Below are 17,700 nucleotides of genomic sequence, written 5' to 3'. Positions count from 1 at the left end.
TGTGTGTGTGTGTGTGTGTGTGTGTGTGTGTGTGTGTGTGTGAACGTCTTCATCTGCACAGGTCAGAACACAGTCCTGACGCAGCATTATTCGGAGGGTGTGTGTGTGTGTGTGTGTGTTCACCTGGTATTCATCACATTGTGGGGACCCTGAGTACAGCAATCTGCATTCTTACATTTTCTTAATTCTTCTCTCTGTGGTTTTCCTCATGGAGTTAAAAACACATCTCGATGAGGAAACCCACACCGACAGGAGAATTCTGAACATGTAGAGGTGCAGCTCGTTTCCTGTAGAGGGTTGGGTTAGGGCTGGGGCTGGGGCTAGAATACAGTCTGTACAGTAGACAAATAATTACGACTATGGGAAGTCCTCACAAAGATATACAAGTGTGTGTGTGTGTGTGTGTGTGTGTGTGTTTATTTACGGCCGCATTAACACACCACTCCCTGTGTCCTTACTCTAATCCTGCAGAATAGCAGGTGTCATTACATCAGACTGATGACCCCTGATGACCCCTGATGACCCCGCTGACCTCCAGACACTCATCCTCATGCACAGACAGTGGCCAGTCAGTGTAAACAAGCTGATGGCTGAAGGCGAATAATGTGTGTGTGTGTGTGTGTGTGTGTGTTTGTGGTATTAGGAGTGTGTGTACCGGACTGGCAGAGCGAGTGTCGAGGCGTCTCCATCTCGGGTTGCTGCTGGTCCAGAACCCGTCGACACCACTGAACAGCAGACAGAGGAGAAGCGGACCACGGAGGAGCCCGCGGACACACATACAGCCTGAGGAGACACACACACACACACACACACACACACACACACACACACACACACACACACACACACACACATCAGTGATACTCAACACACATATATATAGCCATGAAGCCGTGCATGTGTTTGTGTGTATGTGTGTGTTGGAGTGAGCGTGTGTGTGTGTGTCAGTATTTGGGGTGTGTTGAAGTGTGCATGTGTGTGTGTGTCAGTGTTTGGGTTGTGTGTTGGAGTGAGCGTACGTGTGTGTGCGTGTGTGTGCGTGTCAGTATTTGGGGTGTGTTGGAGTGTGCATGTGTGTGTGTGTGTGTCAGTGTTTGGGTTGTGTGTTGGAGTGTGCATGTGTGTGTGGGTATGGGTGTGTGTTGGAGTGCATGTGTGCTGTTGTGTATGTGTTGTATTGTGCACTTGTGTGTGTGTGTGTGTGAGTCAGTGTTTAGGTTGTGTGTTGAAGTGTGCATGTGTGTATGTGGGTATGGGTGTGTGTGTGTTGTAGTGTGTCTTAGTGTGTGTCAGCAGCTTTTATGGTGTAGAAATGGTTTTGTAGCTGCTGGGTCAGAGTTGAGCTGGGTCAGCTGTTGTGTCCTGCAGCTTCATGAATATGACACCAGAAAAGGGTTTATTTTTCCTAATGTTGGGTCATTTCAGAAAACATCTCCAATCCTATAAAAACAGTTTCATTTATTCTGCTGTTAATACGGTGCCTGGGTCATTTTTGACCCATAACTCAACAGGAGGGTTAAAGGGGGACGATAACAGGATAGAATAAAACACAGGAGAATCCTGAGAACAACAGGAGGGTTGACACACACACACACACACACACACACACACCAACATGAACACACAATCCTCAGAGACGACAGTAATCTGAGATTTGCTCTTCATGACGATCGTCAATAAGACACACACGTTTAATCTGCTTTAATTACTGCGTCTCCCTGATGAGCTGCTCCTGTGCTGAATTCATCTGAATATAAAGACTGAAGACGCTGACCCGCTCACAATGATCACTCTTTAATGAGGGGGTGTGTGTGTGTGTGTGTGTGTGTATGTGAGCAGGTGGAGGTGTGAGGCTGCTGTGTGTGTGTGTGTGTGTGTGTGAGAGCAGGTGGAGGTGTGAGTCTGCAGTGTGTGTGTGTGTGTGTGTGTGTGTGTGTGCAGGTGGAGGTGTGAGGCTGCAGTGTGTGTGTGTGTGAGCAGGTGGAGGTGCGAGTGCAGTGTCAGTGCTGTCCTGTAAGCAGACATCAGTGATCTGATCTGGAGCGGTGACCAGTGCAGACAGATGAAGAGAGCAGACGAGCTGCAGCGCTCTGGAGCATCTGTAGAGGAGGACGAGGCCAACACTCACATGACCACAGCACACACTCAGAGCTGAGAGAAGCGTCTGATCTACTGATGATGATGATGATGATGAAGAGTGCAGACCTGCAGGACCGAGCGGTGTCGGCAATGTGAAGAACAGCTGATCATCCAGGAGCACCTCAAGATTCCTTACCCACCTGCGTGAGGTGATGGTGGATGATCTCAGCCGGATGGAGAAGTCATGATGTATGTGTGTGTGTGTGTGTAGTTCCAGAGTAACACTCATCCCCAACATATTCCCAATGCCACATGCACACAGCGGAGATGAGGAAATGTAGATCTGACACAACTGAAATACAGCAGAACTGGCCAATCACTGCCCTCCGACACATCTGCATATTCATGAGCTTATGTGTTCAAATATTACACATCTGCATATTCACAGACACAATGACTGACTCCATACAAACATCATATGAGACTGTGTGTGTGTGTGTGTGTGTGTGTGTGTGAGTGTGTGTGAGTGTGTTAAAGGGAACTGAGTGAATCTAGCTCGCCTGTCATCTTCACAGATCCTCAAACTGTTGACTATCTAGGGCACTGACTGTGCGTGTGTGTGAGTGAGTGAGTGAGTGAGTGTGTGTGTGTGTGTGTGTGTGTGTCTTCTGTCTGTGTGTGTATGTCTGAAAACTGAAAGCCATTGTAATATTCCCACACTTCACAAAAAGATACCTGTGTGTGTGTGTGTGTGTGTGTGTGACAACTGTTACACTCGTAATGTTTCAGTCAGCATTGAGAACAAACAGAATAGCAGCTGAATGTTGGAGCTACATGTGTGTGTGAGTCCTACATAATAACCTACAACAATAACACACACGCGCGCGCGCGCACTCACCAGGTCTCCTCGGACTGCGCGCTCGGGCTCAGGGTCTCCAGATCCAGCAGCATCAGCTCTTCTTCATTATCATCATCCTCCTCCTCTTCATCTTCCTCCGCGGCGGAATGCGGCCGGAAGTACGGGAACGGCTCGTCCTCCGGGAAGCACCGGCAGGCTCGGCTCGGTGGCGCGGTGATTGCGCGCGCCCGCAGCTGCTCGTTCTGGAGCTCCAGTTTCCGCACGAGCTCCTGCAGCTTCTGCAGCTCCAGCTCCGCCATCACCGCCGCCTCCATCCGCCACACACACACTCACACACACTCGCCCGGTGCAGATTACCGAGCAGAGAGCGCGTGTGTGACCGGCAGCTGAACGGCGCCTCACGGACACGAGAGACGCTCGACCAATCAGAGACGAGCAGCGTGAGATGGACACACACGAACACACTTATACAGATTATACACACAAACACAATTATAGACACACTCTCTCTCTCTCTCTCTCTCTCTCTCTCTCTCTCTCTCTCTCTCTCTCACACACACACACACCCAGATATACTAAAACACACACACTCATACAGATTATACACACAAACACAATTATAGACACACACTCTCTCTCTCTCACACACACACACACACACACACACACACACACACACACACACACACACACACACACACACACACACACACACACACACACACACACACACACACACCCAGATATACTGAAACACACACACTCATACAGATTATACACACAACCACACAAATCTACACACATGCATATACTCAAGACACACAACCACACACACACACACACACACACACACACACACATATCTATTATACACACGGATAGAATTATAGACACACACTCATACTTCTACACATGAATAACACACTCATACACACAAACGCATACTCAAATACATTCATACACATGCACACACACACACACACACACACACACACACTCAGACATACACCCTATCGTAGACAGACTCACACAAACTAAAACACACTCATACCCACACAATCATAGACATGCCCATACACACACTCATATCACACTTCTACACACACACACACACACACAGCATATTAAATCAGCAGAGCTCCGTCATGAGCAGAATATAGTTTATTATCAGACGTTACACTCGTCAATACTCTGAGATGAACTGTGTAATCATTGTTCAAACATCACGATTGATCAAAGCGTTCTGCATTACAGATTAATGAAGAGATATAATCATGAGCATATTAATAAACCCTTTCAGAATACACTTTCATAACGTATATATCCATTTATAAACATCTGATCAGCGGTCAATATAACATCTGCTGTTGAACTGTCCTCTGCACGTGTGTGTGTGTGTGTGTGTGTACTGCAGATGCTCATCGTCCGTCTCAGATGTACCACTGACCTGAAACACATGATGAGGACAGTAGAGTGATGACTGTATGATATCTTAAACAGCATCATTAATGTGGAGTAATGAGCAAGAGTCTTAGGATGTGTGTGTGTGTGTGTGAGACTGTGTGTGTGTGTAACACTAGATTAGCACTGATATTAATACAGCACATTACCTCTGACTTTACTGTAGCAGCTTGAGCAGTTCACTCGCTCACGGTACACCCACAGAGACTTTCCTGCTTCCAGACTGCCCAGATCACAACGACACACGGCACACTGACACACACACACACACACACACACATAAATACAAATATAAATATGTATATTACACATAAATACTGAAATATATACACTTAATTCATTCATTCCTTTGACTTTATTCATCAGGGGTAGCCACAGCCAACTATCCCAGCAAATGTTTTACGCAGTGGATGCACTTTCAGCTGCGACCCAGTACTGGGAAACACCCATACACACTCATTCACACACACTCATACACTACAGCCAATTTAGTTGATCAGTTCCCCTATAGCGCATGTGTTTGGACTGTGGGGGAAACCGGAACACCCGGAGGAAACCCACGCCAACACTGGGAGAACATGCAAACTCCACACAGAAACACCAACTGACCCAGCTGAGACTCAAACCAGCGACCTTCTTGCTGTGAGGCCGTGTTGCCCCATTTATATATATATACCCACATCACCGTCCTGATCTTCAGGTTGTGTGTTGGTCAGTGTGTGTGCTGGTTTACCCTGAAGCAGGACGTGTGGCTGTTGATCTTCAGCTCCTCCAGGATCATGCGCTCTCCTCCAGCCATGGCTTTCCCACACACAGAACACAGGTCCCGGCTGCTCATCGGCCTGCACACACACACACCAATATAACCTTATTTTACTAACCCCAGTGGCAGATTATTTAGCTAGTTTTAATGAAAAACTCCTCATTTTAATTTCTGATTTTTACACATGACTCTGTTTGCACTTGTCTAGAAAATGCTTCTTGAATTTGTAGATATTTGGACTGAACAACTCTAAGAATAGCATCGTTTGCAGTGTATAGAGTGAGTGTGTGACCTGCTGGACTCCAGAGAGTGGAGAGAGGCAGAATCAGCTGGAAACTCTGAATAAACACTCCTGGTTTGAGTTCTGATGGAGAGAAAACAGAGATTCAGCATCAACACTGTCTACAGTCTGACACTAAATAAGAACATGTGAATAATGTATTTACTTTCTGTTTAGAGCCCATCACTCAATGTTTTTTAAGTTTATTTCCTGGAATCAATCTGTACTGTAAAATCTGCTGTAGAAATAAAGCTGACTGATGATTTGAGTTGTATTATAGTGTATGATATCAGTCTGTAATCTTACTGGGATGAATCTGAAGCTACTGGAGCATGAATGTAAATATAAGGGATGGCAATACTGAATCTGATAGACAACGAACCTGAATCTGATAGACTGGAGGAATAATCTGATGAACAATTGATATGAATCTGATTGTAAAACCAATCTGAATCTGAAGGTGAACGAATCTAAATCTGAAGGTGAACGAATCTGAATCTGAAGGTGAACTAATCTAAATCTTAAGGTGCACAAATTTGAATCGGATGCTGAACCAATCTGAATCTAATGGTGAACGAATCAGAATTTGATAGTGAACGAATCAGAATTTGATAGTGAACTAATCTGAATTTGATAGTGAACGAATCAGAATTTGATAGTGAATGAATCTGAATTTAATAGTGAACAAATCTGAATCTGATGGTGAATGAATCTAAATCCGATGGTGAATGAATCTGAATCAAATGGTGAACAAATCTGACTCTTATGGTGAACCAATCTGAATCTGATGGTAAACTAATCTAAATCTGAATCTGATAGTGAAAAAATCTGAATCTTATAGTGAATAAATCTGAATTTGATAGTGAATGAATCTAAAATTGATAGTGAACAAATCTGAATCTGAAGGTGAACGAATCTAAATCTGATGGTGAATGAATTTGAAAGCGAACAAATCTGAATCTGATAGTGAACGAATCTGAATCAGATGGTGAACAAATCTGAATCCAATGGTGAACGAATCTGAATCTGATAGTAAATTAATCTGAATCTGAGAGTGAATGAATCAATCTGATGGTGAACAAATCTGAATCTGATAGTGAACAAATATGAATTTGATAGTGATCAAATCTGAATCTGAAAGTGAACGAATCTGAATCTGAACGAATCTGAATTTAATAGTGACCTAATCTGAATCTGAACATAATGGTGGATGAATCTGAATCTAATAGTGAATTAATCTGAATCTAATGGAGGGCCAATCTGAATCTGTTGTTGAATTTAAGTAGTATTATAGTGAATGTGATCTTACTGTGATCGGACAGGTTGTGAGTACAAACTTCCAGACAGCAGAGAATCAGAGAGCTCATCCAGCGGAGCACTAGCAGAAACACATCAGATGTGAGCTAGTGAAGATCAGGAGTGTGTTCACTAAAGCACAGGTGAGCAGTGTTACCTGTCGCTCCGGTAGCTGTAGCGTGTGTTCACAGTCACGGCTGATGGAGACGAGCGTGTGGGAGAATAACTCACATCACTGCATATGAAGCAATACAGATTCATTAGCAGCCATATCTAAGAGATGATTGCATTACATTAGACTGAATATTGTACCTGGTCTTCAGGGTCACTGTAGGCTTGTCTGCAGGTTTGGCAGGAGTCCAGTCCTCCAGAACTGATGTTTTAGTGTTTGTGACGCTCGTCCTGTTTGACAGACAGAGGAATCAGACATCATGATGTAACATTCAGGAGAAGGTCAGTGTGGAGAAGCTTACTGGACAGAAGATGATGAGGACGTGGACACACGCGGAGAGAAACTTTCACTCCTGAGAACAGAAGACAACATCAGGAGTCAGTGAGATGGAGATTTAGGATATCTAATGACAGAGCAATCTGAATCTAATGGAGTATGAATCTGAATCTAATAGAGGATGAATCTGAATCTAATAGAAAATGAGTCTGAATCTAATGGAGAGTGAATCTGAATCTGATGGAGGGTGAATCTGAATCTAATAGAGGATGAATCTGAATCTGATGGAGGGTAAATCTGAATCTAATAGAGGATAAATCTGAATCGGATGGAGGGTGAATCTGAATCGGATGGAGGGTAAATCTGAATCTAATAGAGGATGAATCGGAATCTGATGGAGGATGAATATGAATGAGGATGAATCTGAATCGAATAGAGGATAAATCAAAATCTGATAGTGGATGAATCTGAAGGAGGATGAATCTGAATCTAATAGAGGATAAATCAAAAATCTGATAGTGGATGAATCTGAATCTAATAGGGGATGAATCTGTATCTGAATCGAATAGAGGATGAATCTGAATCTGATGGAGGATGAATCTGAATCTAATGGAGGATGAATCTGATTCTGATAGAGGATGAGTCTGATAGAGGATGAATCTGAATCTAATAGAGGATGAATCGGAATCTGATGGAGGATGAATATGAATGAGGATGAATCTGAATCGAATAGAGGATAAATCAAAATCTGATAGTGGATGAATCTGAAGGAGGATGAATCTGAATCTAATAGAGGATGAATCTGAATCTGATGGAGGATGAATATGAATGAGGATGAATCTCAATCGAATAGAGGATAAATCAAAAATCTGATAGTGGATGAATCTGAATCTAATAGGGGATGAATCTGTATCTGAATCGAATAGAGGATGAATCTGAATCTAATGGATGATGAATCTGATTCTGATAGAGGATGAGTCTGATAGAGGATGAATCTGAATCTGATAGAGGATGAATCTGAATCTAATAGAGGATGAATCTGAATCTGATAAAGGGTAAATTTGAATCTGATGGAGGATGAATCTGAATCTGATAGAGGATGAATCTGAATCTAATAGAGGACGAATCTGAATCTAATAGAGGATGAATCTGCATCTGATAGAGGATGAATCTGAATCTGATGGAGGATGAATCTGAATCTGATGGAGGATGAATCTGAATCTAATAGAGGATTAATCTAAATCTAAGAGGATGAATCTGAATCTGATAGAGGATGAATCTGAATCTAATAGAGGATGAATCTGAATCTAAGAGGATGAATCTGAATCTGATGGAGGATGAATCTGAATCTGACAGAGGATAATTCTGAATCTGATAGAGGATGAATCTGAGTTGGATGGAGGATGAATCTGAATCTGATAGTGTATGAATCTGAATCTAATAGGGGATGAATCTGTGCCTGAATCTAATAGAGGATGAATCTGATTCTGATGGTGGATGAATCTGAATCTAATCGAGGATGAATCTGAATCTGATGGAAGATATATCTGAATGAGGATGAATCTGAATCGAATAGAGGATGAATATGAGTCTAATAGAGGATGAATCTGAATCTGATGGAAGATATATCTGAATGAGGATGAATCTGAATCTGATGGAGGGTAAATCTGAATCTAATAGAGGATTAATCTGAATCTGATGGAGGGTAAATCTGATTGAGGATGAATCTGAATCGAATAGAGGATGAATCTGATGGAAGATGAATCTGATGGAGAATGAATCTGAATCTGATAGATGGTGAATCTGAATCTAATGAAGGTTTAATCTGGAGGATGATTAACTAAAGTCTTGTAGAGGACGAATCTGAATCTGATGATAAATTAATGTGATCTGATGGAGGATGAATCTGAATATTGTGGATGACAAATCTCAATCTACTAGAGAATGAATCTAAATCTACTGGAGAATGAATCTGATGGATGACGAATCTGAAGGTGAATGAATCTGTATATTATGGTAAAGCATTCTGAATCAGATAGATGATGAATCTGAATCTACTAGAGAACTAAATTGGTGGACAATTAATATAAATTCAATGGAGGGCCAATTTGAATCTGATGATGAATTTATGATGAATTGTGTCTGATAGCAGTCTGTGATCTTACTGTGATCGGACAGGTTGGGAGTACAAACTTCCAGACAGCAGAGAATCAGAGAGCTCATCCAGCGGAGCACTAGCAGAAACACATCAGATGTGAGCTAGTGAAGATCAGGAGTGTGTTCACTAAAGCACAGGTGAGCAGTGTTACCTGTCGCTCCGGTAGCTGTAGCGTGTGTTCACAGTCACGGCTGATGGAGACGAGCGTGTGGGAGAATAACTCACATCACTGCATATGAAGCAACACAGATTCATTAGCAGCCATATCTAAGAGATGATTGCATTACATTAGACTGAATCTTGTACCTGGTCTTCAGGGTCACTGTAGGCTTGTCTGCAGGTTTGGCAGGTGTCCAGTCCTCCAGAACTGATGTTTTAGTGTTTGTGGCACTCGTCCTGTTTGACAGACAGAGGAATCAGACATCATGATGTAACATTCAGGTTAATGTCAGTGTGGAGAACACTGGAGGACAAATCTGAATCTGTTGGACTATGAATCTGAATCAGGAGGTGATTTATTCTGAATGGGATATCTGACAAATCAGATCAATATACATTTTTTGACAAATTAAAATTAATCTGATGAAGGATGAATCTAAATCTGATGGTAGATGAATCTGATGGTGGATGAATCTGATGGTGGATGAATCTGAATCTGATGGTGGATGAATCTGAATCTGATGTTAGATAAATCTGATGGTGGATGAATCTGAATCTGATGGTGGATGAATCTGAATCTGATGTTAGATGAATCTGATGGTGGATGAATCTGAATCTGATGTTAGATGAATCTGATGTTAGATGAATCTGAATCTGATGGTGGAAGAATCTGAATATGATGGTGGATGAATCTGATGTTGGATGAATCTGAATTTGATGTTGGATGAATCTGAAGTTACATGAATTTGAATCTGATGTTGGATGAATCTGAATCTGATGTTAGATGAATCTGATATTGGATGAATCTGATGGTGGATGAATCTGAATCTGATGGTGGATGAATCTGAATCTGATGGTGGATGAATCTGAATATGATGGTGGATGAATCTGAATCTGATGTTACATGAATTTGAATCTGATGTTGAATGAATCTGAATCTGATGTTAGATGAATCTGATATTGGATGAATCTGAATCTGATGTTAGATGCATCTGATGTTGGATGAATCTGATGGTGGATGAATCTGAATCTGATGGTGGATGAATCTGATGTTGGATGAATCTGAATCTGATGGTGGATGAATCTGAATATGATGTTACATGTTTGAATCTGATGGTGGATGAATCTGACCTGCTCTGGCTGTTCACGGTCTGATTCACAGGGGTTGTGACAGCAGAACTCTTCACACTGCTGCAAAATCAATAAACACACATTCATCAGATGAGAAACACCAGTTTTATTATCAAGATCAGGATGTAGAGTATCTTACGTTGAAGTGGCTGATGAAGCTGAGGATGATGATGATGAAGATGAGATGCTGTTTACATCAACAAAAACACCCACACACACAGATATCATTACAGACTTCAGCTTTATAGACTTCAAGCATTTAATTCAGTAAACATCTGATCTCAAATGGTTTCTGAAGGCTGGGTTATTGACAGACTCACCCATTGGTAGTTTGAGATGCTGCAGTGACATCAGGAAACTTCTCACCAAATGACGGTTTAACAGGACTTAATCTGTCAATCAGGGCCAGTTAGAACCAGTTCAGAGACTGATGGCTGACTAATACTGGTGTGTGTGTGTGTGCGTGTGTGTGTGTGCGTGTGTGTGTGTGTGTGTGTTAAAGCTCCAGTTCTGGTCCACTCACGTTTTGCTGCTGGAGTTTGCTGAGAAGACTTTGGCGGTGAAGCTGGACTGAGCGTTTGGTGAAATGTTGAGTGCTGGTTTCCTGGAACACACACACACACACACACACACACACACGCTTATCAGACTGACGTACATCTGAAGTGTTAGTATGCTAAAAAGCATCAGATCTCACTTAGCAGGGACGGGTGGTTTGGTGGGCGATGGTGGAACGGTCACGGCGCTCTTAACACTCACTGTGCTGGATGTGTTAGTGCTGCGACACACAGAATCAGAGTCAGTGGACAGACAATCATATCAGCTACCAAACATAAAGAGATTCTAGCACTGCAGGACATTTAGCGTCTCCAAACAGCAGCGCCGCTAATGGGAGGAAAGCATTCATTAAACTATCATTCTCAAATAGAGCCCCAAAACAGAACCATCTGATCATCATCTATATCAGGGATCCTCAACCTTCTTCACTTCAGGGCCCACTTCTCTCTCAGATCAATTTTGAAGGCCCACCTGTCTGACATTTTCTCTAAAATGTCTGTATGAAATGCTCATTTAAACCTTCATTTATTATCAAATAATGTAATATATTATATTATTTTGACAAATATATTATACAGTTGTTGTGCCTTCTATTATCAGCATTTTATAAAGAGATATAACTTTATTTAAATGTAATTATATATCAAACTAAAGCTATATTATATATAATTTTATTGATTTATTTATTTTTTAAACCCTACACAGTTTCAAAGAGCACCACAGGACAACAGGGATATTGCAAAAGAGCAGCTTCTGCTTTAAACTGGACTGACTCAATATCTACTATTCTGTGCTGAGTTTGAAGTAATCAATCAGAGAACAAGAGAAAGTGCATTACTCCAATCATTTTAATCCAGCATATTATAATGCAATCCAAAAATTAGAGTATAATATTGAGAGATATCTCACGGCCCACCTGCAGGATCACTGAAGCCCACCGGTTGAGAATCCCTGATCTATATCACTGTTTACATTACCAATGGAACAACTGAACATTCCCAAGAGTTCTGTTATGAAACTGAGAATGAAAGTGGTTCATTGCTGAGTGGAGCGGATCAGCATGGAATGGGGAAGATGATAAACCCATTCGGGCCAATAGTGGAGAAGCAGCTACAGACACCAGTGTTATTTTTCCACAAGGTTACATTTTGGAGAATGATTGCGCATGCACGCACGCACGCACACACGCACACACACACACACACACACACACACACACACACACACCAGGATCACCATCGTCTCATTAAGTAAGCTGATGGTTTTGGATGAAAGCTGATCTAGTGGAGCGTTCTGAACACTGTACAGCAGATCTCCAGCAGGAGTGACACACAGATGTGAGTGTGTTAGACTCTATTATCTGTCTCGATAACAGAATGATGTTCATCCAGTTTATAGGAAGGGAATGTAAAACGCTTGAAATGTTTCTGCAATTCTGGAATAATGATGCAGCAGAGTGAACCCACCCGCTTTTACTGAGCAGCTCCTGACTGCCACTGAACCTGCAGGAGAGAGAGAGATCAGCACACTGATATATATATACACACACACACACTGATATATAAACACAATGATTTATAAACACACAGATGTACACACACTGATATATGAACACACTGATGTATGAACACACTGATATATGCACACACACAGATGTACACACACTGATGTATGAACACACTGATATATGCACACACACTGATGTACACACACTGATATATGCACACACACTGATGTACACACACTGATATATGAACACACTGATGTACACACACTGATATATGAACACACTGATGTATGAACACACTGATATATGCACACACACTGATGTACACACACTGATATATGCACACACACTGATGTACACACACTGATATATGAACACACTGATGTACACACACTGATATATGAACACACTGATGTATGAACACACTGATGTATGAACACACTGATATATGCACACACACTGATGTACACACACTGATGTATGAACACACTGATATATAAACACACTGATGCACACACACTGATGTAAACACACTGATATATGTACACACACTGATGTACACACACACACTCTGATATGATCATGTTTATGGTTCAGTGTTTAATGTACCTCTTGTTCAAAGAGCTGACGGATGTCCCAGAATTCCTTGCGGTCTGATCTGGCTCCACTGATTGGCTGAAGTCAGACAGGAGAGGATGATTATATATTAATGAGCAGAGCAGCGGCTGATCTGATGATGATGAAGATGAAGAGACTCTCACCTGTCCACTTCTGCTGGCTTCACCTGACCCAGGACCACTCGACCAAAGTTTGGGTCATCACTACAACAACAGCATTCAGACAGGGTCACATGTGTGTTAGTGTGTGTGTGTGTGTGTGTGTGTGTGAAAGTATGTTAGACTGTGTATGTGTGAGAGAGAAGGAGATAGAGTGTGTGTGTATGTGTGTGTAAGAGAAGGAGATAGAGTGTGTGTGTATGTGTGTGTGTGACTGTGAGTGTGTTAGTGTATGTGTCTTAGAGTGTGTCTGAGTGTATGCGTCTGTTGGAGTGTGTCAGAATGTGTACAGTGTGTTTGTGTGTGTGTGTGTGTGCGCAGTGTGTAATAGTGTAGTTTTAGAGTGTTTGTAAATGTGTGTGTCTGTAAAAAGTGTGTTAGAATGTGTATGTGTGTGAGAGAGAGTGTGTGCTTCTGTGAAGATGTGTGTGTGTCTGTGTATGTGGTTTGTGTGTGGTAGATTGTGTATGTGTGTGAGAGAGAAAAAGAGAGTGTGTGTGTGTGTTAGTAAGTCTGTGGGGGAGAGAGAGTGTGTGTGTGTGTGTGTGTGTGTGTGGGTGTGTGTGTGTCTGTTGGAGCATGTTCAAACACGTATGTGAGAGAGTGTGTGTGTGTGTCTGTGCAAGTGGTGTGTATGTATGTGCGAAAGTGTGTTAGGTTGTGTATGTGTGTGTGTATGTGTCAAAGTGTGTGAGACTGTGTATGTGTGAGAAAGTGAACATGTGTATATAAGTGTGTATGTGTCTGTTGGAGTGTGTTAGATTGTGTATGTGTGTGTGAGTGAGTCTGAGGGTTTGTCAGTGTATGCTGGAGTGTGTTAGAATGTGTATGTGTGAGAGAGTGTGTGTGTGTAAGTGGTTTGTGTGTATGTGTGGAAGTGTGTTAGGTTGTGTAAGTGTGTGTGTGAGAGAGAAAAAGAGAGAGTGTGTGTCTGCGAGTGTGTTTGTGTCTTTTGGAGTGTGTTAGAATGTGTCTGTGTAAGCGTGTTAGATTGTGTATATGTGTGTGAGTGAGTCTGTGTGTGTGCCTTACAATGTGTACGTTTGTGAGAGTGTGTGTGTCTGTGAAGGTGTGTATATGCTTGTGGTAGATTGTGTGTGTGTGAGAGAAAGAGAGAGAGTGAGAGTGTGTGTGTCTGCGGGTGTATTAGTGTATGTGTGTGTCAGAGAGAGTGTATGCGTCTGCAAGTGTGTTAATTTATGTGTGTGTGTATGAGTGTGTCTCTGAGAGTGTGCCTGTGATAGAGAAAGAGTGTGTGTGTGTGTGTGTGTCGTACTCTACAGCCTCCTCCTGCTCTGTGTTTCTTCTGATCCAGCTGTTGTCTTTCAGGACGGTTCTCCTCTTGTTTTCTGCACCTGTGGATCATCAGTGCACACACACACACACACACACACACTGCTGGAGAATTCATCATAACACACAGCATGAACAAACAACAACAGCAGCAGCAGATAAGGCAATGCTGTGATGTAAAGCAGGATCCTGCTCTCTCAGTACTGATGTCCAGCTCAGGCTGATATCGGCAGGCTGTAAGAGCGCAGTAAACAGTGAGAGTTGAACTGTTCAGTCGATGATAACTCTCAGTGCATTCACTAATGTTATCCAGCACATCTCTGCTTTAATAATGCGTTCATAAACGTTAGATTCTGATTATTAAATACCCTACAGGATTATTTATTCTTGGTTAACGTTAGTAAAATACACACACACTAATGCAGCATTAATCTAAACACTAACTCCAGAGAAGCGGAGCGTGTGGGTGGTCTTGATGATGTGATGAGTGAGTGCTGGAGAAGCTCTTACTGGTTCTGCTGGTCTGTGTGTTCATGGTTCCTCACAGCTGTCCTCCTGTTAGAGTCACTATAATAAACCAACACAGAATCTGAGCATTATTTACACACGTCATCATCATCATCATCATCATCATGCATACTCTGCTGCAGGCGTGTTATGATATGTTGCCATGCATATTTGCTCCGGGTGCCAAGTGTATGTGTGTGTTTTGTCCCCAGCTCTTTCTCTGTGGGTGTGAACTGAAGTTACCTGTCCTGATCAACCAGCAGACGCCCCTTAAAAACAATTAACACACACACACACACACACACACCCTGCTGATTACAGCCTCCCATTACTGCTGTCAATCACTAACATGCTCATATTTATCTATCTACACATATACACAGCTATTAGCAGTGTGTGAGTCCATCTCCTGCTGTGATATGGTGAAACACACTGTACAAACGCTGCATTACACTCAACACAAATCCATTAAGTTACCTCATGATTACATTAACTACATATTTAAGAGGATTGAACACAAGCAATGAAAAAAGAATCAACTAAAAGCGGTGTTGTTTCAACTCAATTTAAATAGGTAGCTTGAACAAGCACTCATTGTTTTGTGTGTACTTGAATTAATTTGCTGTAGGGATTTAACAGAACTATGGTAACACAACTACAGTAATATAAACAAATGACCCAACACTGTAGTTTTCTACCCCTGCAGGATATAATATACAACACAGCTCAGTTTACTGGAGTAAAAGCTGAAGTATACTACAGTGTTTACGAGTTCACTCTAGTCAACACTACAGTATGCTGGAGCATCCATTACACATAATAACAACAGCACTATAATATACACAGAATAATACACTTTACTATAGTATTGTTCAAAAGCTGCAGTATTTAACATGCATTACTGTAGTATTTCTTCATGCAGGAAGAAGAAAACATCAGTCCATGAATCTAAATATCTTCTAGAGGATGACATTGAGCAGTTCAACATCAACATGCTGTAAGTCACACACTTCTGCATCCTCAAACCCGGAGCCTGCTGCAGGACAGATGAACATCACATTAAACACATTCAGGTGCTGCTGCTGGACTCACCTGTGTGTGTGCGCGAGTGTGTGTCGATGCGCTGTGTGTGAAAGCGTGTGAATGAGTGTGGATGTGCTTCTGCTGTCACACCCTGTCCTGCTGTCAGAGCCAATGAGGACTTTGATCAGCTTCACCTCCAGCACACAGCAAACCTGTACGGTGAGTTTTCAGCTCTCTCTCTCTCTCTCTCTCTCTCACACACACACACACACACACACACACATATAGAAAATATCCACAGTATTTTGCACAGTATAAAATGTAAACCACATATTCAAGTACACACACACACACACACACACACACACACACACACACACACACACACAGCTGCTCTCTTTACTGTAAATCCGTGAGAACTCTATCAGAGCAGATGAACACACTTCAGACTCAGACTCTGAACAGATTTGATTGCCTTTGGATCTTTCAAATTTTTCTCCCTCAGAAACTACATGTAAACAGAGTGATGTTCAAGACGCTCTTCATCTAATCATCCTACAGCCACTCACCTGTGTTCTGTTCACCTGTTCAGTTCACCTCTGTGTGGTGTTTGTTCATGGGTTTACTTGGCTCACCTGTGTTCAATTCACTAGTTGTGTTTTTTCACCTGTGTTCACCTAGCCTATGTTCAGTTCTTTTGTGCTTGTTCAATGCACCTGTGTTCAGCTCACCTGTGTTCAACTAGACTATGTTCAGTTTACCTTTGTTCAACTACCATATGTTCAGTCTACTTGTGTTTGTTCAACTCACCTGTGTTTATTCAACTCACTTATGTTCAGTTTACCTGTGTTCAACTAGCCTGTGTTCAGTTCACTTGTGTTTGTTCAACTCACCTGCGTTCAGTTCAAGTGTGTTCAACTCACCTGTGTTCAACTAGACTATGTTCAGTTTACCTTTGTTCAACTACCATATGTTCAGTCTACTTGTGTTTGTTCAACTCACCTATGTTTAGTTCACTTGTGTTTGTTCAACTAGCCTATGTTCAGTTCTTTTGTGCTTGTTCATTGCACCTGTGTTCAGCTCACCTCTGTTCAACTAGCCTGTGTTCAGTTCACTTGTGTTTGTTTAACTCATTTATGTTCAGCTCACCTTTGTTCAACTAGCCTCTGTTAAACTCACCTATGTTTAGTTCACTTTTGTTCAACTAGCCTATGTTTGCTTCATTTGTTTGTTCAACTCACCTGTGTTTAGTTCACTTGTTTGTTCAACTCACTTATGTTCAGTTCACTTTTGTTCAACTAGTCTATGTTTGAACCACTTTGTTTAACTCGCCTGTATTCAACTCACCTATGCTCAGTTCACCTCACCAGTGTTCAACTAGCCTATGTTCTGTTCACTTGTT

General features: G+C 42.0%; 2 protein-coding genes across 3 annotated transcripts in view; both read right to left on the bottom strand.

The window, feature by feature from the left end:
* LOC130230253 (SLAIN motif-containing protein 1-like) overlaps positions 1-3,341 on the bottom strand; it is a 12,423-nt gene extending 9,082 nt beyond the window's left edge. The window contains exons 1-2 of the mRNA XM_056459206.1: positions 2,978-3,341; positions 656-783 (exon numbers count right to left, since the gene is read on the bottom strand). Of these exons, the coding sequence (XP_056315181.1) occupies positions 656-783; positions 2,978-3,252 (403 nt within the window). The 5' untranslated portion in view covers positions 3,253-3,341. The remainder of the gene's footprint in view (positions 1-655; positions 784-2,977) is intronic.
* A 740-nt stretch (positions 3,342-4,081) lies between these two features.
* Positions 4,082-16,474, bottom strand: LOC130231223 (uncharacterized). 2 transcript variants are annotated; one of them, XM_056460708.1, is made up of 22 exons: positions 16,368-16,474; positions 15,279-15,335; positions 14,752-14,830; positions 13,461-13,520; positions 13,309-13,374; positions 12,659-12,694; positions 11,332-11,412; positions 11,158-11,238; positions 10,955-11,026; positions 10,774-10,821; positions 10,635-10,694; positions 9,651-9,740; positions 9,496-9,573; positions 9,352-9,420; positions 7,212-7,262; positions 7,051-7,140; positions 6,896-6,973; positions 6,752-6,820; positions 5,455-5,526; positions 5,133-5,241; positions 4,549-4,651; positions 4,082-4,385 (listed from the first exon to the last, which is right to left on the bottom strand). In XM_056460708.1, the coding sequence occupies exons 2-22, from the start codon at positions 15,301-15,303 to the stop codon at positions 4,369-4,371; spliced, it is 1,434 nt and encodes a 477-aa protein (XP_056316683.1). In that variant the 5' UTR covers positions 15,304-15,335; positions 16,368-16,474; the 3' UTR covers positions 4,082-4,368. The 2 variants fall into 2 exon arrangements, with proteins under 2 accessions (XP_056316683.1, XP_056316684.1); XM_056460709.1 differs by having other exon boundaries at positions 10,635-10,691.
* Positions 16,475-17,700: the final 1,226 nt, after the last annotated feature.

The sequence above is a fragment of the Danio aesculapii genome, chromosome 6 (genome assembly GCF_903798145.1).
Source record: "Danio aesculapii chromosome 6, fDanAes4.1, whole genome shotgun sequence".
Taxonomy (NCBI): Eukaryota; Metazoa; Chordata; class Actinopteri; order Cypriniformes; family Danionidae; genus Danio; species Danio aesculapii.
This window is presented reverse-complemented; position numbering and strand designations above follow the sequence as displayed.